A 26,908-nucleotide genomic window follows, 5' to 3' on the forward strand; every position below is an offset into this window, starting at 1 on the left:
TGCTTCTGAAAAGTGCACATCAGGCAGAGGGTACCAGAGGGCTACATCAGTTACACTGTTTCTGAATACCCAAGTTAGCTCCAGTATCTTTGTGTAGGACTACATCACTCAGTCTAGATATGCCTCACTTTTCACATACATGGACTTGAATGCTAAAACTTGGGAAAGCATAACAGTACACAAGAATAAGAAAGTATGTGCTGGAAGAGTGTTCAAAAGTGTGTATACGCAGGTATTTCTGCAGCCACTAAATGAAAGGATGTGAAAAATGAAGAATGAAAAGACTGTCAAAAGCACCAGCTCAGCTCTTTGGGGGCCTATGAAGAACTCAGCTTCTTCTCTAATAAGGATCCCTAGATCCCCATTTGCTTCCTCCTCAGGAAGATGCAAGACATCTGAAATTTCAGTTTCTGTCAAGATTACATAAATAAGGGTTCCAGAGGCAACATCTTTTCCTCATGTGTCAGCCCTCCTCCAAGAGGCCTGGTAGCCAGCTTAAAAAAAAAAAAATCTTGCCCCAGAGACATGGAAAACTGGGTTTGGGAAGTACTGCTAGAGCAATCAAGCCAGAAAAAGGAAGTCAGCTCCCTTCTGGTCTTCCTGGACATTCTTAGAAAAGCTACCTTCTCTGCCTATATTTTGACATGCTGAAGGAAGACTACAAAGCATTCTGTAAAACAGTTCTCAAGGTGAAAAATACAGACTATTCCCCCAGGACTATAAGGTAAATAGAAGGGAGCTGAATGCTTGGCAGTATTGTTTTTATCATTACACGATTTCACCTCACACTCACAGATCAAGAGAAAAATATTTCCATTGGTAATAATCAAAATGCGTGAAAAGGGGACATAAGAAAAACAAAACAAAACAAAAACCTGGGATGGGGAATGCTGCGTGCAACACACACACTAGGGTAGGGGGAGCTCCAGCTGCACCACCCACACACTGCTCCTCTGGCAATGGCACAGGCAGCTGCTGTAGGAGCCCTTCAGACTATGGCCCTCAGCTATTTGGGGGGGGGGGGGAGAAAAGGGAGGGGGGCCAGGCACTGCTGCAGGATCTCACCGCAAAGGGGCAGGGCTGTTGGCTGCCGGTAGCCCGGTGCTGCTGGCTGCTCGCTCTGCCCAGGTCCCAGGCAGGGATCAAGCGCCAAACTCCCACTCTGCCCAACCCAGCCCCTGTATGCTCCAGACAGAGCACACAGGGGTGCCCCAGGGCCCAGCCACTGCCCCTGCACTGCCCAGAGGGACGGGAAGCCATGGCTGTCAAGAAGCCGGTCTGCCACTCCACTGGTGCCCACCAGGCAGGGTTTACCCCCTAAGGGGCTCTGGGGAGCTGCTTCCTTCCCAAGCAAGGCGACTGCTACCTCCTAGCACAGTGCAGGACTCAGGGAATTCAGCGACATTTGAAAGTAAGAAGTCCCCCAACAAACCTCTTCCCAGAGCAAGTGCCACCAGCAGCCCCAGCCTGTAGCCCCTAGCCCAGCCCCTGCCCCCACACTGTGCTCTGTGAGAGTAAAGGTACCAGGTTTCTACAAATGTACTACCAAATGAACAGAATGATTCAAAGCAGGGTATACTTTATTGAATTATGGATACTTACTTTTTATATTTTGACATGCAACTTTAGAAAGCTTTTAATTCAGTAATGATAGTGTACTGTTGTCTGCCCCCCCGTGCCCCTAATTTGACGCAACTCTGAAAATTTAAAAATCAATAAAAAGTGCAATAAATACTTAAAAATAAACATCAATTTTAGCCATTGAAATAAAAATAAAATTCTGCCAAGCCCAGATATTTCCCACTGCCTGCCAGTCAATCCTGAATTATACAGCAGCTTCCTAGCCCCAAATACCCATGTCCCCTAGTTGTCTAATTCAGGTGAAGTTGTTCTTCATCCTGCAGTGGCATTCCAAAATGATCATATACTAATTCTTAGAGCTGCTGATCTGAAAACTAACTCACAGTATAGTTTTCTTTTCTCTTTAAAAAGAGTGGCTGTAGCTCTGACTGTAGGTCAGGGCCAGAGTTGGAGTCAGAGCCGCAGGAGCCGCCTGCTCCCCAGCTTGCACTCAAATGCAAGATGCGGGGCTCCCCCCATGTTAAACCTCACCTTAGATTTAAATTTTTTTAAAAAGTCAGCCCCACACCCTCTACGTGCTCTCTCCCTCTCCCTGATCTGCCGCTTTGCTTTCTACTTTCTGCCCAATCTGCTGCACTCCACACAGTTTATGTTTCCTTAATTCAACTTAATCTCACAAACAGCTCTTTTCTGTTCGTTGGGAAACCTGTTGGGGATGGAATTTCTCAAATGGCCAAGAGACCATCTAAAAAAGCCCTAATATACCAATAACTTCAGTTAAAGTAGTTAAATAAGCATGTCGTATTTCACTGGTTTGCATGTTTGCCTTCTTTCTTCATTTGAACTATTTTGTACGAAACGATCTTAGGTCACCACTAACATTTAAAGTTACATCACATCAGCAGTTTTCACCTCAAGTTAATGCATGTCTGTTACACTGACCAGCAAATTTCTAATATAGTGGTACTTTGACCGTTAGCCAATCAGGATGATGTGTTCTTGAAGCTATCTTTGGGTAAGAATAGCAGTTGCCCTGTAATGCCACCCAGCACTGTGATACAACTATAAAAGTTCTACAGTAGCATGAAAAAAGATCTTTTAACAGATTGGAGGCTTAAAGGTCTTTCATTACTGCCTTCTAATAGAGCATAAATATTGCAATCCTGAAGGACAGTAACATCAGCAGTTTCACATACGATGCCACTGCACTCCAGTTTTTAATCGCAAGTCCAAACATGGAGAGCAGATGTACACACAATTTATCAGGCACATAGAAGCCATTTTTATGTGAGGTCCATACCTATATAATAAGTATGCCCCTGGGGCCTTTAGCTGATACAGTGGTTAATACAGTAGCCTTTCAGTTATACAGACTAGGACACAAAACTCTAGCTTGTTTTGCCTGTGGAGACAAGAGGGCTCATCCCTAAATTCTTGCTAAAGTACATTAAAATTCACAAATATATATGCCACAGAGCTAGGTACATTCAGTAGCATAGGGTCACATGGGGAATTTACAATGACAGTAAGAAAAGGTGTTTTAGAAATCACTATTAAAACCATACAAACTGAATCTGTATTAGGCACATCTCCAACTAGACCCAGACATTTCCTCACTCAAAACAGGATTGAGTAAGCCTTGAGGGACAGCACCACAACATGCAGCAGCTCTCTGTCATGCCCCCCTAGCTGGAGAGCACATACTGATTCTGAAACACTCTAGCCAGGGACACAGCAGGGGGATGTAACATCTGCTTGCAGCTGAAGGGCTCCATTTTTTTAACGCTTCAAAGAACAACTCCCCTTAGTGTAAACTTGGGTAGAGATGAACCTATTTGTGACATAATGCGTTAAGTCACAGAACTACACAACTACAAAAGAACAAAATACTCAAATTCAAAAAGAAAAAAAAAAGTGGTAGAATGGTTGCCTTACAAGGTGTACTTTTGTTCAAATATGCCCTAAATAACATCAAACAAAGCATTCGGGTTTGTCTACAAAGAACACTGCAGTGCCATATAGAGAAACCCAAGTAAGCTCAAGTGGTGGTGGTAGCAGTGTAGCCGAGTACCTTACTAAGAACGATCCATACTTACATCATTCACATGGGAGGGGCGGGGGGGGGGAAATATCACAGAAAGTTGCCAAATTCCAGAGCCACAAACACAAAATAAAAAGCAACGGGTTTAATGTCTCCAGGTTCAGCCTTACAGATGAGTTTCAGTTAGGGCAACGGCATTTGGGTTATGATTCTTGGAAATAAGAGCAAGAATGGCATTTGTGTGGGGAAGCAGCTGGGGTAAGAGACTGGAAAATTTTTCAGGTCGTTCTTCAGACCTAGGTTTGTATAGAATGCATTACTAAATGAGACTACAAAGCCAAAATGACTTGCATTAGTTTTATTTGCTTTCTTTGAAAACCCTATTATAAAACAAACAAAGAGAATGTCCGAGGAGCAGGGGACCACAACTATCCTTGGAGTGGGAGGAAGGCATGAGCACCCTCAGGAGGCCTCAGGTGCCTCTACACTAATGCTCGTAGTACAGGGTATAAGCAGGAGGAACTATGCCTCCTGAATGCAAGTAAGAACCCAGACTTAGTAGGGCTCACGGAAACCTGGTGGGACCCTACCTACGACTGTGCGGTGGGCATTCAGGGGTACACCCTATATAGAAGAGACAGGACAGAGAGGAAAGGTGCGGGGCTGCGCTCTATGTCAAAGAGCACCTCACATCATCAAGGATTAGCTTCGGGTTAGAGGAGGGTCGGGCAGAGACACTATGGGTCAAACTACAAGGGGGGCGTGGTGAAAGGGACCTTACGGTGGGTGTCTACTACAGACCACCCAACCAGGGAGAAGAGCTAGACCAGGACTTCTCCAGTCAGCTTATGAAGGTGGTTAGGTCAAGGGATGTTATTGTCATGGGTGACCTAAACTACCCAGACATTTGCGGAGAGGAGCAGACAGCCAGGTCTGACTGCTCGCGTAGGTTCCCGGCTGTATTACAGGACCTTCACCTTATCCAGGAAATGCACAGCCCCACTAGGGGTAACACCTTGCTGGACCTGGTCCTGGCCACGGGGGATGACCTGGTGAGGAGACTGCAGGTCCTTGATCACCTGGGCAACAGCGATCATCACCTGCTGGATTTCACTATTCAACACAGGGCGTCTAGGGCTTACACTAAGGCTAAAACCCTTGACTTCAGAAGGGCCAACTTCAATGAGCTTAGGAGGCTAGTGGGGGAGGCACTAAGGGCCCAGAAGGTAGAGGAGATGAGAGTCCACAAGGGATGGTCATACCTTAAGGGGGCGATCCTCCAGGCCCAAAGGATAACAGTCCTGAGAGAAGCAAGTGAGGTAAGAGTGCTCAAAGACTCCCTTGGCTCAGCAAGGGCATTCAGCAATGCCTGAGGACTAAAAGGGAGGCATACAGCCAGTGGAAGGGAGGAACTATCACCAAGGAGGAGTACTCCTTGGCCCGGGAGTGTCGGAGGACTATTAGAAAGGCCAAGGCAGAGATGGAACTCAGGCTAGCATCCAGGATTAAGGACAACAAAAAGTCCTTTTTCAAGTACATTGGGAGCAAGAAGAGGGCACCAGGCAATATAGGGCCCTTGCAAGACACAAACGGTAATGTGGTGGCCACGCCAGACAAGAAAGCCGATATTTTTAACAGTTTCTTTGCCTCCGTTTTCCTGAACAGGGACCAGGATAGCCCACCTACCAGAGGTAGGGACAATCTTGGGGATAGCTCTATCAAGCCTTCAGTCAGTGCAGATGTAGTTAGGGATCTTCTAGAAGGGCTAGACATTTTTAAATCTGCAGGTCCAGATGCCCTCCACCCAAGGGTGTTGAGGGAGCTGGCAGGGGTCATCGCAGAGCCCTTGGCCCGGCTATATGAGCATTCGTGGTCATCTGGCCAGGTGCCGGGGGACTGGAAACTGGCTAATGTGGTCCCTATTTTTAAGAAGGGGAGTAAGGAGGACCCAAGTAATTATAGGCCTGTAAGCCTCACCTCAGTGCTCGGGAAGATCTTGGAGAGAACCATCAAGGAGCACATCTGTGGGGGGCCTGCAAGGGAGATCATGCTCAGGGGCAATCAGCATGGGTTCACCAAAGGCAGGTCCTGCCAGACCAACCTGATTGCCTTTTATGACCAAGTAACTAAATCCTTGGAGGATGGTGTCGCCGTGGACGTAGTCTTTCTAGACTTTAAGAAGGCCTTTGACACTGTCTCTCACCCCATCCTCATCAATAAATTGATGCCTACACACTTGGATGGGTAAAAAATTGGCTGATGGGGCGCACCCAGAGTAGTGGTGGACGGGTTGTACTCAACCTGGCGAGATGCGAGCAGTGGGGTGTCACAACCCAATTAAGCAGTGCCCATGCCACTAGCAAGAGATACCAGTCAAAGCATTCTCATTCCGCACTAGGTTAACTAAGGGTTAACAAGATGCTGGTAACAGCTTTCTTCGCTGTGCAAGCTAACAAAAAGATTTATAGCTGTGTCACTAACAAGAAATGAAACTAGCCTTCTGTGCTTTACATAAATCATTATAATTGGCCAAGAAAAACAGGAGTAGCCCTGTGATAAAACCCTAGCGAAAACCGCTATATAATTGGCGATTCTAATTAGATTTATGACGTGGCATAAAACAATTGGCTATTACACAAATAAAACCCGCTTGTACTTCCGCAAAAATCGGAGACCTCTGAAAACACGTCACAGAGTAAATTGATGAGCTGATCATTCACCCATCTCCCCGCCGTGACCTCCCAGGCGTAACCCTTCACCTGCATGCTTGATAAACCTTAACCTGCCGACCGCCGGCCCGTATATATCTGCAGACCGACCTAACGAATTCTAAGCTGTAACTAACTAAGTATCTCTGACCTCCGTCATTCACCACCTTGACGGCTAAGTAAACAATCTTGATTTGCAACCGATAAGCATCCGTGCCTAATTCCACTCCAAGCGTCACAAGTACCCACCTGCCGGGCCCCTAAGGCCCCGAACCCCTCGCTGCAGTGCACGGCAGCGACATGGTGTACCCCAGGGCTCAGTCCTCAGGCCCGCACTGTTTAACATCTTCATCAGCGACTTGGACAAGGGGGTGGAAAGCACGTTAAGTTTGCTGATGACACTAAGATGTGGGGCGAGGTGGACACACTTGAAGGGAGAGAGAGGCTGCAACTAGATTTGGACCGACCACAAAAGTGGGCAGACGAGAATAGGATGGGGTTCAACATAGACAAATGCAGGGTGCTGCACCTCGGGAGAAGGAATCCAGAGCATACATACAGGCTGGGGAGTTCCCCTCTTGAAAGCACAGAGGCAGAAAGGGATCTTGGAGTCATTATTGACTCCAAGATGAACATGACCTGCCAATGCCAGACCGCAGCCACCAAGGCCAGCCATACCTTGTCACGCATCCAAAGGTGTATCTCAAGCCGGTCCAGAGAGGTGATACTCCCCCTCTATGCGACTTTGGTCAGGCCGCAGTTGAAGTACTGCATCCAGTACTGGGCGCCGCACTTCAAAAGGGATGTGGCCAGCCTGGAGACGGTTCAGAGGAGGGCCACCTGCTTGGTGAGAGGGCAGCAGGACAGGCCCTACAAGGAGAGACTGAAGGACCTGAACCTGTTCAGCCTCAGCAAGAGGAAGCTGAGGGGGGACCTGGTGGCTGCCTACAAGCTCATCAAGAGGGATCAACAGCAAATAGGAAGAGCCCTTTTCTCCCCAGCACCACCTGGGGTGACAAGGAACAATGTTTATAAGCTGATGAAGAATAGGTTTAGGTTAGAGATCAGAAGGCAATATTTTACAGTTAGGGTGGCCAAAATCTGGAACCAACTTCCCAGGGAAGTGGTCCTCACTCCTACCTTGGGCAAATTCAAGAGGAGGTTGGAAGATCACCTGTCTGGGGTCTTGTGAACCCAGCATTCATTCCTGCCTGTGGCAGGGGGTCAGGCTAAATGATCTGTTCAGGTCCCTCCTGACCCTACCCACTATGAAACTATGAAGGCTAGTTATTAAGTCTCTTCCTTGACAGATTTACAATAAATCTAAGCTACTTTGTTAAACGAAGGGGCAAAATATTTAAATTAGCCTATTCTACACATTTCTGGTCACTGGCAATTAGTAAGTTAGAAACAGAAAATAAAATCTCTGAGAAATATGGTAAACATGTTCCTCTCAGAAAGGAATGTGGCTCACCATACAATTACAATGACCAAAGCAAATTTCAAACTAAGTGTGTATATATATATATCATATACATATACACACACACACACACACACACACACACACACACACACACACACAAAGAGCTTAGTGAGCTAAAGGAACTTACCATACAGATTCCATGAATTCTGGATACAGAGTTTTATAGTCATTCTCAAAATCAATCCAGCGTCCCAGTCTGGTAACATTGAACTGTTAAAATATGAACATACAACTTGAAAAACAACTTAAAACAATGATCACACTACATTTCCAATATCTATTACTTTAACAACTTGTTTAAAAGACACATGTTCTACCCCCATCAGTGTACCAGGCCCACAAAATATTTAAGCCTGACAATGGTTCAGGGTAAAGTACTTGATCTAGCATGGAGTACACAAAAGAAAGGTCATGAATTAAGGCCTTTCCTTAAATCCAAAACCATGCAGTATAAAAATATCCCCTTCATGCAACAAGACAGTGACAGGGTATGCTAGAGTACCTGCAGGAAGGAAGAAAGATGTATGTGACTTGAAGAGAAACCAGAGTCACAACTCTGCTCAACCCAGGGGATTCAGGATTCACCTAAAACTTTACTTTAGCAGCAGTAATGTGGTTGTCAAATCTTTTAAAGGTTTGGCTTTTCATATTTTTTGCTTTGGCAATCTGTTTGCTAAGATCTATTACAATGGGACTGACCATCACATGCATCCAAGATGTTGGGTCTGATATATTTGTTTGGGTTTAAAAAACAGAAGAAAAAGGCCCCCCAAAAAATCAATTCTCCAACATGTGTGGTCCATAAAAATGCAGAGAATTCCTACATTCTAATGACAATATGAATAATCAGTTTTACTATTTGCCAGAAGACAGACAGACAGACAGACAGACAGACAGACAGACAGACAGACAGACAGACAGACAGACAGACAGACAGACAGACAGACAGACAGACAGACAGACCACATCCTACTGATTATTATGTTCTCTACATAGATTTACTTAATTGACGTCCACTTTAGGTTTATTGACTATTGCTATAAACAGCATTAATACAAAACATTTTTTTTTGCCATCTGAAAGATTAAATCTCAGGACCAAACACAAACTAACACACTGCAATGCCAGCCGCTAAAAGTCTATGAGAATCAAAACTGAGGTGAGAGGCAGAAAGCAAAACATTATCTAAAAGGATACAATTCAGTTTATTAAAAAGGGGAACCAAAGTTACTCATTTTATTTGAGAAATGACAATCTAGGAAATAAAATCAATAATTTTCATCTTTGAAAAGATAAGCCCTGTTCTGCTCATTTAGCAATTTGTACAATTTAAATCAAAGGCTTCTGCCCCAGATACAACATTAAAGAAAGCTTTGAAAGGCAGATAAGGTAGGATGCTAAAAAACACAATACAGGACAAACAAAACAAATGAAACCTGATTCACGCCTGCGCCTTCCCAGGCAAGAATGCAGTAAGTTAGAAGATGGATAAAACAACCTCCAAAACAAGGAAAGGAGATCCAAGATTGAGCCAGGTGCTCCATGCAACAAAAGCACTATTCACAAAGCAGAGGAAACCACCAGAATGACTTCCTGATTACCTAAAACACTCCTCTCACCCAGACAGGACTGCATAGACTGTCACTGCCACCACTACTACTAGCCCAATAGGAAATTAAGTTCTAACCTATAAATATTCAAAACCTAACTTCCAGGCTACAAGCAACTCATTCTTCCACTTATCTCCTGCAGCTCATTATAGAAACCACTACCTAAGAGGTTTTTATTTCTTTTACTGTGTGCATTACATGCATCTTTCCTGTAAGTATGGACAATGCAAGACCCATACAGTTGCGGGACAAATACTGTAATTTTTTTTTCTTTTGCATTAGTGTTTGCCACAATTCCCTTGGGAGCTTTTTGTGACGGCTCTTTGGTTAACAATGAGTGCCCATGTAGCTCCTGATATAGCCAGGATCGAGAGTTACCGCTCAAACAAGTTACAGGACTGACTCTCAGGTACCCAAGAAAAACTAAGGTACTCTCCACACACTGACCCTAAAACAGATATTGGAATTAGAAGGCTAGAGTCAGGGGGGCCAACGTTTTTGGCAGGCAAGTCACAAGATAAGAAATGCCCAGGGTGCCACTTCACTCCCATTCCCCTCCACAATATGCTGCTCTTTCTGCTTCTCCCTGGCTGCCTCTATATGAGATGTTTACTGCACAGTTGACTAATTAGCTGTGCAATAAATGTCTCAGCATCTACACATGCATCCCTATTAGGCTGGAGTAAACTAAATTAATTTGCTCTGCAGCAGAATAGTACTTGTGAATACTACCAGCTGTGCACTGCCCCCTGCCTGTACAGGGCTGGGGGGCACTGGGTGTGAGCAGGCAGGGAGCCAGTGGGAGCACAGGGCCCGCACCGGTGTCCCGGGGCCAGTGCTGGTGGGGCCCAGAGCAAGGTGGCAGGAGCGCGGGGTCCCAGCTGGCAGAGGCTCTATGGAGCTGAGCCAGCTCTCTCCTCCCTGCTGGTGCAGCCCAGCCCAGCTCCACAGACCCCTGCCAGCCTGTGCCCCGCTCTGGGCCCCACTGGTGCTGGCCCTGGGACATTGGTCCCAAGACATTGGGAAGTTGGTCCCACATGGTGACCACGGGGCAGGGCACCTGTCAAGGAGCAGAGCTACCCATGCGGCCCTCGACAGCCTGCTAAAACAGGGTAAGCGGCCCTCCGCTCAAAATAATTGCCTGCCCCGGGCTAGTCTCACACTGAAGCACCCTTGTTCCCCAGCCAGCCCCTCTGCAGCATGTTGAACTGGGGAGCAGCCCCAGGCTGACCCCAAGGGCCTCCTACCAGCCAGGGCTGCTCTGACCCAGCTCCACGTGCTACACATGAATAAACTCCAGAGCTGATTGCTCTGGAGTCAACTGCTCCTGGATGCATGTTCAAACAGTGCACCTGGGAACAAAAAATTCTAGAGCAATAAGCTCCAAAGTTTATTCGTGCACAGTAATAGCGCATGTAAAACATACCCCATCTTGTGCTCCATACCCAATCTGCTGCTCTGTTTTCTGCTTCCTGCCTTGCCTGCTGCTGTGTACCCTGCTCTGCCCTGCCACTCCCAGAGGCTGCCTATGTCAAATGCAGGTTATAGACTAGCCACCCCTGGCCTAGGACATTAACAAATATTCACTTGGAGTGGTTTCAAAGGTGACAATTGGGGTAAACTGCTGCTCCAGACTGAGCAGCAGCTGTTACACTCCAACTGCAGGAGCCTGTACTGGTAAACTAACTACAGCTGGTACTTTATTCCAACTTTTCTACAGAAGACACAGGTTAAAATGGATGTATGCAGGAACTAAGAGCTACCACCACCCTAAATATCTGTAGTAACAGCAAAAGCTTAGAGATAATTTTAAAAGTAATTCATATTGTCCATCTTGTGCTCCCTTTTTGTGCCACTGCAAAAAAAACCCAAACTTAGTTACTGTTAAAAGTCTCACACATATTAAATCAAATAGATATATGGATACTAACATTCACTAATGTGAATATGTTGAACATATACTAATGTTCTCTCTCAAAAATTTTAATTTCATTTAAGTCATTAATCTTCAAAACTTAAAATCTGTTTGCTAAGATCTACTACAAAGAAATTAACTAACTATAACACGCATCCAAGATGTTGGGTCTGATATATTTTATTTGAGTTTAAAAACAGAAGAAAACACCTCAACAACCAAATGTCCTCCCCAAAAAACCCATCTTATGTATCTGAGGAATGTGACACATTTTAAAAATTCCATTAACCCATATATCACAATTTGGCAAGCCCTCTTAATCTTGAGGCTGCCTTTGATACCAAAAGGCACCATTAAAGAATAGGGGTGCACCAATAAAGATGTTCTTGGCCGATACTGATAGCTGATTATTAATCAGTCTGGTCAGCCGATACTGATCCAATAGCCGAATTACAGAAATGCTGCCTGGCAGCTTGGAGAGCAGTGCCCTGCTGCAGGTAAATCCAAGGTGGGGGTGCAAAATCAAGGCTTCCATGGTGATGGAGGGAGTGGGGCAGGGGCTGCCCAGCCCTGGCAGTGAATGGGACCCTGGGGCCGGAGCAGGATGGAGCCACAGGTGGCTCATCCAGGGGATGTGGGAAGGTGGGCAGCTCCACACTATTGTGCACACCCCGGGGGAGGCATATGCCCCCCCAAATTTATGCGTGGAGCAGAGAGGGACTGCCCACTACGGGCTCAGGGCCAAGGGCTGTGCTGGGAGCAGGCGGGAGAAGGGCAAGCTCAGATGCATGGGGTGGGAGGTGGCAGCAGTGCTGGGAGGGGTGGCTATAGGGGTGCTAAAAGGGACAGGAATGTTGGGGGTGGCTACAGCCTCCCCAAGCACCCCCCCCATGCCACCCCTGCTTGGGGCAATTCCACTCTGCTGCCTCTCCCTTGGGATCCCAGTGCTGCGGGGTAAGCTGGGGATGCATGGCTAGTGTAGGGCTCCTGAGGGAAAGGCAGCAGAGAGCAGTGCGGGGTGAGGGGGGATGCAGGGAGGGGAGGGGATGGCTTGTGAGAATATCCTAACATTCTGATTTAACATTGCATTATCATGACCAGGGATCTAGGTTTTCTGTTTCTCATGGAAAAAAAAAAAAAAAAAAACAAACCATGGATTTCCCATTTTTTAAATCAGAGAAAACGTGGATTTTCCCTTTTAGCAGAGAAACCTGCAGATTTCCCCCTTTTGCAAAGAGTTCTACAGGCTGGCTGAGTTCCAGTCTGCAAGAGCTGTTTGCAAAAAGGGCGGGAAACCCCCAGCCCTGCCCGGAGGGGGGAGGGCTGGGCCTGATGCTCTCAGTCAGCCATGGCTCTACTCAGCTCAGGGTCACTGTTTGCTCCTGGAGCTTGTGGTAATTTGCAGTTTAGGACCCCATGCTGTTATTCTATGCATTTGACTCCACTTAAAGCTCAGATGCCAGGGTCCCGTGTCCCATGTCCTTGTGAGGAGGGAGTTCCAATAGTTGAAGCATTTCGTCTCAGTCCTGTCATGTGCCAGGGAGTGTGGAAAGTTCTTCTGTCAATGCTCCATTTTCTCTGCTTCTCCCACTCTCCAAGGCATAGGAAAAAAATTCCAGTGAAGTGAAATTTAATTAAACTTAGTAAGATGCAACTCTAGACGTTCGGACAAAATACCTATAAACATACTACTTACCTCCCACTCTTTGGAGTATCTCATCACAATTCCCCTACACTGACTGTTATACTCTGCAATCCCCATTTTGGCCACATCCTCTGGTCCTTTGATGCCAAGTGCTTTGTCAATTTCATACTCCTAGAATGGAATTAAAAACAAAAAAAACAAAAACTTTACAGTGCCAGTGCAAAATCTTACGTATTTTCCATCAAGTTCCAGCAATTATAGGTACAGAGCCCAATCACCTGACAAGTCTGGAAGTACAAACTACTCATGCAGAAACAACACAGCTATTTTGAAATACAGGTAAAACTCCCTATCCCATCTCACTGTGCTAGCAATAAAAACAAGAAGAAGAAAAAAAAAAAAATGTATGAACTATAATTTGTACCCAAGCTCTCTAGTAAATTTAGGCACTGGCCTTTTAATTCTAAGCCAGCAACTTCACAGAAGGTCCCCATCAAGATTTTAGGGGAGCCCCTTGAATAAATACAACACTAAAGAGAACGATGGGTAATCAAAACAAAACCAACAAACAAAAAAACCAATGCCTATCTAGAATCTAAGAATTGAGGCAGCAGAAATACATGCAGGATCATTTATTGTACATACCACAGGTAAACCATGGCAATCCCATCCAAATCTTCTGTCAACATGAAATCCACTCTGGTGGGCAAATCTGGTTACTATGTCTTTAATGGTTCCAGCAAGAATGTGGCCATAGTGTGGAAGCCCAGTAGCAAATGGAGGACCATCATAGAAGGTAAACCTATGAAACAAGAGGTTGTAGATATTATTAATTAAAAAACAAAACAAAAACAAAAACATGCAGTTCTTACAAAACAGAAGGATCAGACCTCTACATCACAGGTGTCAAACTCATCCGGCTCAGCAGGGAAGAAGTGTGGTGTGGAGCCACTCTGCAGTCCAGATAGGACTCATGGACCTCCCTGCCCTGCCCCCAGCATAGGTCCCAGACCAGCTGGATCAGATATGTTGTATGCTGCATAGATACCAAAATAGGTACCACATGCAGGGCAGTCTGGCCAGTGCAGCAGCCATGCAGTATGCAGTGTTCTCTCTGGCTGAAATGTGCTACACACATGATCCATTCTGGCAGTTCTGGGATTGCACCACATGTAGCACCTGCTCCAGCCACTCTGGAACCCACGCTGCACGTAGCATCTGTGAGCAGCACATGCAATGCAGGTCCCCAAACCACTGAAGTAAGCGTCGCGTGAAGCACACATCCCAGAACAGGCACTATTTGGCACAGTTCAGCTGGGGTGGCAACCACGTGCAATGGGATAGCTGCTCCAGCAGAACTGTACTGCAGACAGCAGCCATTTCAGACACTCTGGGATCTGTGCTGCACGCGGTGCGGATCCCAGAGGGGCTAGAGCAGCCACTGGATCAGGTATGCTTGGGGTGGGGAAACGGGAAGCAGGAATTTATGGCCCTGATCTGGCCTGTGGACTGGCCCCATGCCATGGGCACGTGTCACACCAAGCCAGGGGCAGAACCAGGGCTGGATGGTGGGGCTCCACAGGCAGAATGTTTGACACACCTGCTCTACGTTCTGCTCCTACTTAGGAGTTTTAAGAAGCACCAACAGAGCTAAAACTGAAGCTAACTTTTTGCTTCTGACAGATTTTTTGGGAAAAAGAAAACACTGACTACAGCCTTGAAACGTGCCTCAACCGTACAGGTTCCCCTCACTTTATGCGGGTTCTGTATGTGCGAATTCGCTGTTATCCAATGACCCCTTTTATACCAGAAAATTTGTTATATGCAAATTAAATTCACTCTTATGCGCTCCATGTGGTGGAAGCCCAGTCAGCTGCTTTGTACAGTGCACTGTGGGAGTGATGCGCACAAAAATAGTCTCCTGTATAGATCTCTGCTCTTCGCTTGTTGTCTGCGACACAGGTTTGTGTAGCTGCCATCCCCATTATGGTAACGTTCACCACCACCCTGCACTTGTGTGTACTGTCTACTGTTGGTAAGTACCAAAATTGTCTTGTAGAAGTGGTAGAAATGGGTCTGGGGGTCAGTACAGTCAAGGTCTTGGAACACATCTCTGTGTGTTACATTGTAAAGTAGGTTCCCTTTATGTGAATTCAAGTTATGCACCATTTTCCAGGAACACATGTACAGCATAAAGTGAGGGAAACCTGTAAACCCCAGGATAAAGAATCAGTTGTGCTATGATATGCATGCATCCCTTCCTTTTTCAGCAGGAGTAATGGAATGGTAGCCATTGTTGATGGTGCTGCTGGCTAAGACCAAGCTTTGCAAAGCAGCCAAAGCTGTAGTATGACTGGGGAAGAAGGGGGGAGACCTACAGCTAAACCAGCTCAGTTAAGTTTCATACACACTTAACATATAATTTAAACAGCTTCTTACCTAGGTCTATTTTTTGACTGTTTCAAGCATTCCTGAAAACAATTAAGTTGGCTCCAGAACTTCAATATCTTCTCCTCCTCAGCTGGAAAGCAAATATTTTCTGCAACTTGCTGAACCATTCTTTCCCTGCCAGAACCAAAAGTTATCATACATGAAAAGTTTTGAATTTAAAAAACACAGAGGATCAAGAGCTTTGCAAAGACAGCTTCCAATGTACTTATTTTAAAAAAGGTCTCCTGTGGGCTTATGATGTACATTCTTAAATTCTGTGCCAGAGCTCAAGAGCTTGTTTCAAAAGAGTTGCAAAGGTAAGCAATACATTTTAAGCATCTTATACACCACTATTACATGGGAAGAATGAGAAAAAAAAAAAAAAAGTAAAATGATTCTCTGTTTCCTCTTGATTATGCTTGTTAGTTGTTGACAGTTCCCTGGTCAGCTTGGATATAGCTGCCCTTTCAGGTATATTTTGGGCTAACAGCATCGTTCTCAGCATATACTGTAAGCTGATTATGTTAAATGGGTTTAAGGTTGCTGAGAGACCGAGTTCATTGGTCACTGACTTCTCTTCCACTTTACAGATCCAGCTCCTCCTACACATTATAAAAAAATTAACCTACAGCCAGGTTGAATGTTCTCAGTAGTACCTAAAAATAAACTAGAATTTAGAACACTGATCTAGTAACTGGTATAAAACTCCCATACCAGCAGTTAAGAATTACAGAACAATTATTATTATTGCTATTAGTTAGTGTTCAGATTTATAGCCTGTACTGACATGTGAAATGCAACATCCTGCCCGACAATGAAGTTTAAAAGACCCACTTTAAAAGTCATATCTTGTGTTCGAAATGGAATTCACAAATAATTCAAATAACTGTACTTATTTCCTATTCTCAGAAATTTCCTCCAAGACAGATATGTTGTAGTAGTAGTAGTAGTAGAAGATTCAATTATTACTGATACAGACTATAAAAACTCATCGCTAGCTTGCTTACCAGGATTGAGTCTGGCAGAATTAATAAAATATCTGCACAAAGTTTTAGCTAGCACTTACGAAATATATTATCCTACAAGACAGAGATATGTAGGAGAGAAATCATGTTTGCTGTAGGGGAAGTGACAACAGAAAAGGTAAAGTAGCTTTCTCTCTCTCTCTCTCTCTCCATCTGGTCTTCCTTCACAATGCCAGCTGCCAATTAAAGTTTTACCAAACCACCAAAAGTGGTGCAAATGTTACGCTTTTCTTAGTTTTACTCAGCTCTACAAAGTAGCAGCACACAAGCTCTACCCAGAAAGACCATGTCTGCTGTGCAAACCAGGAGGTAAATGAGGCCTAAGTTTCCAAATCACAGGACCTGGTTCTCATAGGGGACTTTAATTATCAGGATATACGCTGGGAGGCAAATGCAAGTTGTCCAGCACTGGTCTGGACCTGCAGAGAGCAAACCAGGAAAGCCAAGGCTGCAACGTAACTCCAGCTAGCAACAAATATCAAGGACAATAAAAAGTCCTTTTTTAGATATGTGGGGAGCTGGAGGAAAAGCAAGGGCAATATTGGACCCCTGCTAAACAAGATGGGACAACAGACAACTGCCCAGGAAAAAGCAAACTTCTTAAATGGGTACTTTGCGTCAGTTTTCCCACCAGTCCCATGGGATGCACCCGCCCACTACAGCACAGGGAGGCCTGGGTGAGGGAGATTCCTTACCCTCCATCAAAGCTGACCTCGTGAAGGAACACCTTAAGAGGATGGACACCTTCAAGTCAGCCGGCCCTGACAGTTTAGACCCCAGGGTACTCAAGGAGCTGGCAAGCACCATAGCTCTGCCCCTGGCATGGATCTTCGAGAGCACCTGGCGCTCCGGTGAAGTGACCAATGATTGGAAGAAGGCCAATGTCGTCCCTTAAAGAAAGGGAGGAAAGTGGATCCAGCAAACTACAGGTCCATCAGCCTGACCTCTATCCTGGAGAAGGCCTTGGAAAAGATTATCAAAGAGGCTATCCTTAACAGACTGGTCAAGCAAGACCTACCCGCAATAAACCTGTGCTGGGTATCCCTCAGGATGTTGCCATCAGCCAGTCTCATTTCCTTTTACGACCAGGTGACCTATCACCTGGACAAGGGGGAAGAGATTGATGTCATATAGCTGGACTTAAAAAAAAACCCTTCGATCTGGTATCCCACGATCACCTCTTGGCAAAACTGGCAAACTGCGGCCTCGGCTTCACCACAATCCGCTGGCTGGGGAATTGGCTCCGCAGCAGGACCCAGAGGGTGGTGTTGGACGGAAGTCAATCGCCATGGTGCGCTGTGACCAGTGGGGTCCCTCAAGGCTCTGTCCTAGGGCCTATACTATTTAACATCTTCATCAATGATGTAGACATTTGTGTCAGAAGCGAACTGGTCAAGTTCACCAATGACACCAAACTCTGTGGTAAAGCATCCACACCTGAGGACAGGAGGGTGATCCAGCCTGACCTTGACAGGCTCAGGAAATGGGCAGACAAGAACCTGATGGTGTTAACACTGAAAAATGCACGGTTCTCCACCTTGGGAGGAAAAACCTGCAGCATCCTTATAGGCTTGGCAGTGCTACTCTGGTTAGCACTAGAGACCAAAGAGACTTGTTCATCTTGTGATCAATCATGAGCCTTCAATGCTATGCTGCAGCTAGTAAAGTGAGCAAAACGCTGGCTTGCATCCACAGGTGCTTCTCAAGCAAATCCCGGGACGTCATTCTCCCATTGTACTCGGCATTGGTGAGGCCACAGCTGGAGTACTGCGTCCAGTTTTGGGCTCCACACTTCAAAAAGGATGTGGAGAAGCTTGAGAGAGTGCAGAGGAGAGCCACGTGCACGATCAAAGGTCAGTAAAACAGACCTTATGACAAGAGGCTGAGCGCCATGGGACTCTTCAGCCTGGAAAAGTGCAAGCTCAGGGGTGATCTGGTGGCCACCTATAAGTTTATCAGGGGTGCTCACCAGGATCTGGGGGAACGTGTGTTCACCAGTGACCCAAGGGATGACAAGGTCGAATGGTCACAAACTCCTCCATGACCATTTCAGGCTGGACATAAGGAAGAACTTCCTTACTGTCCCAAGCCCCCAAGGTCTGGAATAGCCTGCCACCAGAGGTGGTTCAAGCACCTACTTTGAACACTGTCAAGAGACATTTGGATGTTTATCTTGCTGGGATCCTATGATCCCTATTGACTTCCTGCCCCTGGGGCTGGACTCGATGATTTTCTGAGGTCCGTTCCAGTCCTAGTGTCTATGAACCTATGGAATTCTTAGAGTGTGCTACGGATAACTTTTTGATGGTAGAGTGGCTAACTTGAGGGGAAACACTTCAATTTGCTGCTCATAAACAGGGAGGAATTGGTGGAAAACATGAAGGTGGAAGGTATCTTGGGTGACAATGATCATTAAATGATAAAGGGTTCAACATCTTAAGGGGAAGAAGGAAGGAGAGCACCAGAATAGTACCACTGGATTTCAGAACTGACTCCAACAAACTGAAGGAACTGGTGGGCAGGATTCCCTGGAAGACAAGTCTGAGGGGAAAAGGATTCCCAAAGAGCTCACTGTATTTTAAGGAGACCCTCTTAAAAGGTGCAGAAACAAGCTACCTAATGAAGCAAAAGAATGATAAGTGCAACAGGAAGCCAGCCTGGCTAAACAGCGATCTCTTCAAGGGTTGATACTCAAAAAGGAATCCTATGAAAAGTGGAAATTTGGTCATACTAGATACATATACTAAAGAAAAATATAAAAGTATTGCATGGGCTTCCAGGAAATATTAGGAAAACTAAGGCACAATTTGAGATGCAGCTGTCAAGGGACATAAAAGGCAATAGAAAGGGATTTTAAGTATGTCAAAAGAAAGAGGAAGATGAAAAGAAATCATAAGTCCCTTACAGAATGCAGAAGACAATCTAGTTACAATTGATGAAGGGAAGGCTGAAGCATTTAATGCCTTTTTTACTTCAGTCTTCACTAACAAGGGCAGCTACCAAATGAAAAAGTACAGTTAGCAAAAAAGATAGGGAAGGAGATAAGCAGCCCAGAGTAAAAGAATAGATTAGGGATTACATACAGGACCTAGATGTTTTTAAATCAACAGGGCTAGATGGGATGCACCTGAGGGTATTGAAGGAATTAGGCAAAGTAATTTCAGATCCATTAGGTATCTTCTTCGAGAACTTGTGGAGGTTGGATGAGATCACACACAACTAGAAAATGTCAAATATAGTGCTCATTTAAGGGAAGAAGGAGGATCCAGGGAAATCACAGACAAGTTAACCCAACCTCCATACCTGGAAAGATGATGGAACAGGTCCTCAAGCTATCTATTGTGAAGCACATGGAGAAAAACAAAGTGATGAGGAACAGCTAGCATGGATGCATCAAGAGCAAGTCAAGCCTGCCCAATCTGATTTTCTTCTATGATAAGGTGACAGGTTATATGAATGAGGGAACAGCACCATATCTGATATACTTAGACTTTAGTATGGCTTGTGACAGTCTCCCATGATATTCTCAATAACAAGCTAAGGAAATACAGACTAGAGGAAAGCACTGTATATAGTGGATATTCAACTGGTTAGATCATCCTGCTCAAAGAGTAGAAGTCAATGGCTCAATGTTTAGTTGGGAGAAAGTACAAAGTAGGGTTCCCCAGGGGTCTCTCCTAGATGCTGTATTGTTTAATATTTTCATTAATAATTTGGCTGATGGGACTGAATGCAACCTTAGCAAATCTGCTGAGATTAATGACATAATTAAGCCCTGGCATTGTCATCACATACAAACCCATCTCCTGGTATTCAGCTCACCAGGGAAATTGCTAGCAGATAACAGAACCTTAACAAAGCAAAACCTCTGTGTATTCTAAGAATAAGTCCATCAGTTAAGACTTTAGTTTTATAAATAATAATACTCTGCACTTTTACAGCAATTTCCACCACAGGAACATGTTACTAATATTAATTAGCTACATGCTACCTCAATTTGACTCAGGATTTTGATCATAATTCCAAAAGGCCCACACAGCTGATTAGTGGCCAATTTGGGACTATAACCCAACTACGTTAACTGCCCTAACTTCAGACTCTTTCTAAACACACTACTTTCTCCTTGTTAGGAGCAAAAAAAGAAGCACCAGGGATCTTCACTTCCTTCTCCCAAAGTTCACAACTCCCTTTAACTTAAGGGAAGAAGGGAGTGAATACAGTAAATATTTTTAAAGTTTTGTGCAAAAGGTACTAAAGTGTAACTATGACCGGGCTATGGAGGCTGCCGAGATGTAACAGACTCCATGCACAAATCAAAGTATTACTTTTTGCCCATTTCTACTAACTGGAGAACTGTACCCATGCAACAGCATCCAGTAACCACAGGGCACAAGCTCACATACACAGCAGACCAAAGTTTACTATTTCAGTTCTCTGCCCCCACCCCCAAAAAGCAAAAAGCTACACAGTTCCTGGATGAGCAGTTATATAGTTACTGATAATTACAGATTTGCTTCCCAAGGACAGAACTTAGGAAAGTATGAGTTACAGTAAGGGTCAGTAGCCATGTGTGTCAACTTCAGGTACGTAAAACATTAAAATAGCAAAGTGAGGCTGAAAAGGAGGTGTCAAGCTCTAATGCTTGCTGAAAACTGAATGAGCTGGGAGCAGAAATAAATTTTACTGTGTTAAATATAGTTGTTTTAATGACAGAGAGAGAGAAAGGCAAGAATAGTACCTTTCATAATATGAAAGCAGTAGAAATCATAATCTGACCTAATCAATCTTAGTCTCCGAGAAACAACCATGTAGAAGGTAACAATGCCCCCCTGATTAGGCTGTGTAATAGTCAAGAGGTTGCACCTAAGCATGGAAGATTCATTATACAAAGAACACACTATGCAACAATTTGTTGAAAAAGTCATTCCCATGCTACATGACAGAGACACAAAATAGAAGAAACAATTCTAGACCTAAACATAAAACCTGGAGAGCCTTAACTAGAACCAATGATGAAAGGTATCAGGCAGGGGTGCACCAATAGCGATTTTGGGGGCCAATACCAATAGCCAATATTTAAGGAGGCATGTCGGCCGATACTGATCCGATAGTCAATACAGCTGCCTCCGGGTGGTAAATCCAGTGTGCTGAAAAGGGAGAGGGGAGGGAAGGGGCATGGAGGGGGCAGATCAATGCCCCCACGGTAAGGGTAGGAGCAGGGGCAGGTGCTGCCCAGGGGGGCAGAGGCGCAGGACTGAAGTGCAGGTTGTGGGGGGAGAAGCGTGGGGAGGAGGTGACTCCTGCTGCTGCTTGCACCTGGGGGGGGAAGAGGCCTGTACCCCACCCTCCCCCCCCATATCTGTACAGGGTCTGGGGGAGCTGGAGCCAGCACTGTGTGGGGCTCTTCTTGACAGAGGCTGGGCTCCTGGTAGCACTGGGAGGGGCTACAGCCACCCCAAATGTCTCTGCAGCTCTGTTCTCAGACCTGGTACCATCAGGCACAGTCCAGCTCTATGTCCCACCTCCACTCACACACTGGGAAGAGCTGAGACCATGCCGGGCAGCTGGCAACAGCAGCAGCGCTGGGAGCAGAGCTGCAATGAAATCTGGGGTGGCTGCAGCCCCCTCCCAGTGCCCGCTCCAAGCCCACACCTGCCAAGAAGAGCCCTGCACAGTACCGAAAGAGCCGCAGAGCAGGCACTGTCGACACTGGAAGGGGCTATAGCCACCCCAAGTTTCGCCACAGCTCCATTCCCAGCACTGCCACTAGCCACCCAGAGCAGCCTCGGCTCTTCCCAGCACGTGGGTGGAGGCAGGACATGGAGCTGGGCTGCGCTTGGCGGTGCAGGGCTGGAAGTGGAGGTGTGGCAAAATTTGGGGTGGCTGCAGCCCCTCCCACTGCCCACTCCAATTTCAGCCCCTGCCAAGAAGAACCACGCGGCACCAGTTCCAGCCCGCCCCGCACAGGTTCAAAGGGCGCACCCCCCCACCCGCCCTCCCGGGGTGCAAGCAGTGGTGGGAGCCACCCCACCACGAGCCACGCCTCTGTCCCACCCTCCCCAGCAGTGCCTGCCCCCTCCCTCACCGCAGGGGGTGTTGATCTGCGCCCCCACGCCCATTCCTTCCCCACCTCCCCTTTTGACTTACTAGCTGGAGGCAGCTCTCCATGCTGCCGGCTCTGCTCCGTGGTGTGCTGCGGCTGTGCGCAGCACAGGCATTTATTGGCCAAATTATCGGCCCCATCGGGCAGATACCCAATACAGCAAATTTTCTTTACATCAGTACCAATCCAATACCAGACTGATGCATCTATTCACCTCTAGTATGTGGCTATTGACTTTATATTTAAAACAGCCAAAACTAGGGAACGTGTGAAATCAAATCTGCTGCACAGACATCTCCAAAGAGATAAATCTAGGATACCTGTACACTTTTCAGAAATTAAACTGACTTAATAAGTAAGGTGCTCTTTTCAAGAGATTGTTTCTATCTGCAAAAAAATTCCTGAAATATACAGAATAGCATTATTTTAAAATTACTGCAGAAATAAGGAATCACAACAGAAGAAAAGAATCTGCTCAGTCCTCCCACTGCTTCTATCACTAACTGACCATAGCCCAATGTCCCCAATCTCAAAATCCACAAATAAAACAGCTTATGAAATATATTCTGAAGTAACTAAAATGCTAGACAGAAAAACAACACAAAAAATGTGCACTATTTGATGAGCCTAGTCATATCAACTTTGCTGGCAGAAATAATTTATTTTATTCTTTTCTTTTTGATGAGAGAAACACTTGTAGGAAGATTAATCTTGATGGAATTCAAACATTTCTGGGGAGACAATATTTCCATGTGGAATGTCAGACTCAAACAAGTGCTGTTTAAAAATTAAAATGAAAAAAAGATGGGGAGAGACACAGAGAAACATGCTACTGATACAAATATACACCTATACCTTCTACACTTTACTGGATAATTCTATAATTGAAAAGTAGTAAATAAAAAGTGGATGGGCTACTGGGGAACAAACTTTAAGCACTCACTTTTTCTTTTTTTAAAAAAACAACATTCACTGGGGACAGTGCTGTTCAGTCTGCACAGGTGATGCTACTGCAATCACACATAAGCTGGGACCTTTTCACCTAAAAAAAGGAAAAACAGTTACATGAACATCCAAACAAGGAATCTACTAAATGCTATTTAGAATGAGACTTTACCAATATGTTTTCATGATATAGATTATTAATTCATTGGTTCAGTTGCACAATAAAATTTACAGTTATTGGAAATTATTAAGATTAATTTGTAAAAGAAGGGATCACAAAATGACACTTTACCTATTTTGTGGGTTATAAAACAAAAATGTAAGAACCATTTTATGCCACAGCTTTCACCCAAGAATTTTAAAAATGAGGGAAAAATAAAATATCATACTCAGTGGTAAAATAAAATATACATAAAATATTCATATATGAAACAGTCCCAAAGTTCTGATCCAATGCCTTGTGATCAGGCCCAATATTCCTTCAAATGTCATGCAAGCCTTGATGCTGCTGTAAATCTTCTCCCAAATGCTGTTCTGGGCCTTATCTTAAACAAACCCCAAGCCTGAAATTCCCTCCAGCACCCTATTAATGTACTTATAAGTTGATCCTTTTAAAAATATAAGACTTTTTCCAGTGCATTCCATCTTCCATTGTTTGTAGGCAATAAACTGAGGCAGGGAGCACATTCTCCAGATCTATCCACAGCAGGGGTGGGCAATTATTTGGGCCTGAGGGCAAGACAGGGAGTTTTGATGAGGTGTCACAAGCCAGATCACCAAAACTCCCTACGGAGCTTTGGGTGGGTGGGAAGCCATGTTCAGGAGTAGAGACAGGTGGGATCCACTCCCTGCATGCCATGTCTTGTGAAGTGGGGTAGTATATGGGGGAGTGGGGGGATACATGGGGGATGGGGGGGAGGGAAGGGAGGGAGGGAGGGAGGGAACGAGGGAAACTGCCTGGGAGCCAGCCAGAGGGGAGGGGAGGGAGAAGGAGGTATGGGGCACATACAACAGAGCTCCTCCAGTCAGTGACTGCCCTCACAGTGCTCCACTGGAACTGAGCCTGCCTGGGGCAGCCCATGCCATGCTCCTGCCCACACCTGCTGGCCCCAGCCAGCACATAGCCATAAATTTCCAATAGGACTCCATAGTCTTAAAAGCATTCAGACTTGTGTGCTTTCTGAGTTTGTTTCAACAAAAGAGGGCTCTATTACTTTTTACTCATTTTTTGACTGCAGAAAAATCAGAGCCAGCATTTTCTAGTTGGTGTTTTGAATATAACAAGTGATGCCTTGAGACTAAAAAGCTGAGAACCACTGATCTACAAAGGAGTCAATCAGACAGATTTTCCAAGATCTGAACCTGATGTACATGCTGAGAACCATCTCTTGCAGCTGAGTTATTCTGTTCTCCTTTTCCATAACTCATTGCACAGCTGCTAAGAGGGGATTCATATTGCAGGAAGCTTTCTGAGCCTGGATTTTCCCACCAGAATGATCTACACCAAGAGTGCTCAACCTCTGGCCCGAGGGCCAGATGAAGCCTGCAGAGCCACGGCACCCGGCCCTCGGGACTCTCCATGGGTTGGGAAGTTTGGGGAAGGTACCACAGCCCTCCTCTGCTTCCAAATTCCTAAGCCCCCACACAGTAGGCCAGAGGTGGGATAGGCCACAACCCCTCCCTCCTTCCCCACCCCCCAGCAATGGGACAAGGCCAAGCCGCCATCTCTCAGGCAGCCAGATTGGGTTTGGCTGCCCCCTGTCTCCTCCACAAGCCAGATGGGGCCACAATGCACCTGCTCTAGGCGCTGAATAAGGACCACCAGTTGGATCTGGCCCACAGATGGACCAGGCACTGCCCATCCAGCCTGCTGGGGAAAAAGATTAGCGGTGCTCAGCCTACACTGTTAGTCTACATGAAAATTCAACCTATATAGGTTGTGTCCACTGTTTGAGAACTGGAAAATGTATTTTCTCCATCAGAGCAGCTTTGCTGATGGCAGCAAGAGCATTAGCTGTATTTTAGAACACAAGATTTCTTACCTTACTTAAAACAGGTGTTAGAAATACCAGAACCATATCTATACTACAGTTTCTAATAATGAAACACACAGTAAAGCTGCTTATGGAGAAAATGATGCATCTCAATTTTCCGCGGCAAGTTACGGAAAACTCTGTATTTTTGGCATAGAAACTAGGAGATTTAAACTAACAAACACATTGAATTGAGTTTATTTTTATCCCTGCAGGAAATCACTGAAGATGAAAAGCAAGCAGAAACAACAAAGTCCATAGCTCTTTTAAAAGTTATTAATTGAAGTGCTTCCAGCACCAATTAAAGAAATATTAGGAAACAGTCACTTATTAAATAAATATCAAGAGAAAAAAAAATCAACTATTAAAAAGCTTCACAAGGGTGCCTGGCAAGGGGCGGGCACGGGAAGTTGTGCGCATTACACAACCATCACTGCACCATTTCCACTATATTTCCACCTTGAGCAGAAAGTCTCTGTCTGCAGGAGAGGCAGGCAGCTACCAACTCCCGCAGCCCCTTTTCCCACCGCAGAGCACGCGAGGCGGGAGCGCTGCCCCAGGAGCGGTGATAAACCCAGTACTTTCGAGCCGAGCATGTATCAGCCGCCTTACACAGCCGCTTCCCTGGCTACATCGGTGCTAGCCCGGGAGCAGCCGCTGCCCATTGCCCGCCTAGCAAAGTCGCGAGTGCGAACCGCGGCCCGGGCGAGCGCCCAGCCCCGCGAAAGCGCCTCGCTGCCCAGGCCCCCACCAGCACAATCCGCAGGGAACAGGGCAGGTTCCGCGGTGCCGACGCCCCCGCCCGCACGTGGCTGCCGCGGGGCCCGCCACAAGCCGCCCGCAGCGCCAGGCTCCTACCACGCCCGGCCCGGCCCCTGCAGCTGCTCAGGAGCTGCGCGCCCGCCCGCCCAGCTGCGCACAGGCGACCCCGAACCGGCAGTACCTCCCCTGCCCCGAGTCACGGGACAAACCTCAGCTCAGCTCAGCTCAGCGCGAGCGCGGGCCGGGTACGCGGACGAAGCCCAACCGGGATTTCTTCCTTTCCCAGCCCAGCCCAGCCCAGCCCGGCCGGACCGAATGATGTAACCAGCAGAGGAAAGCATGACAGGAAGCAGCGGGACACGCCTGCATCCTGCGGCCAATCAGCGTGCCTCGTACACAGGCTTCAAAAAGACGCCGCACCATTAGAGAAGCTGGTTGGCTGGTTACTATGGCTTCTGGTGACGTGTTGGGAGGTGGGGCGGGGTTTAGAGCTAGCACTTCCGAGCGACGAGCGGCACAGCTCAGCCAGTTTCTTTGAGGGGCGGTAAGAATCGACGCCTCCTGATTGGCCAGGGGAGGGGGCGGGGCTTGGCTTGGCTGTGCCTCCGGGCTAGTGACCGGGGC

At 46.2% G+C, this 26,908-nt stretch overlaps 1 protein-coding gene and 1 non-coding gene across 3 annotated transcripts in view; both read right to left on the minus strand.

Moving 5' to 3' along the window:
- Window positions 1-26,615, minus strand: part of IARS1 (isoleucyl-tRNA synthetase 1) — a 261,597-nt gene extending 234,982 nt beyond the window's left edge. Inside the window, exons 1-6 of one of the 2 annotated variants that reach the window (XM_059716041.1) lie at window positions 26,494-26,615; window positions 23,488-23,586; window positions 15,426-15,551; window positions 13,632-13,788; window positions 13,038-13,157; window positions 7,944-8,026 (exon numbers count right to left, since the gene is read on the minus strand). In XM_059716041.1, the coding sequence (XP_059572024.1) occupies window positions 7,944-8,026; window positions 13,038-13,157; window positions 13,632-13,788; window positions 15,426-15,544 (479 nt within the window). In that variant the 5' untranslated portion in view covers window positions 15,545-15,551; window positions 23,488-23,586; window positions 26,494-26,615. The remainder of the gene's footprint in view (window positions 1-7,943; window positions 8,027-13,037; window positions 13,158-13,631; window positions 13,789-15,425; window positions 15,552-23,487; window positions 23,587-26,493) is intronic. The other variant, XM_059716040.1, reaches the window with a different exon arrangement.
- Window positions 20,696-20,830, minus strand: LOC132244588 (small nucleolar RNA SNORA84). The gene has a single exon (XR_009456158.1). It is a non-coding gene; the product is annotated as a small nucleolar RNA SNORA84 (small nucleolar RNA).
- Window positions 26,616-26,908: the final 293 nt, after the last annotated feature.

This window comes from Alligator mississippiensis, chromosome 12, assembly GCF_030867095.1.
Source record: "Alligator mississippiensis isolate rAllMis1 chromosome 12, rAllMis1, whole genome shotgun sequence".
NCBI classification, from domain to species: domain Eukaryota; kingdom Metazoa; phylum Chordata; order Crocodylia; family Alligatoridae; genus Alligator; species Alligator mississippiensis.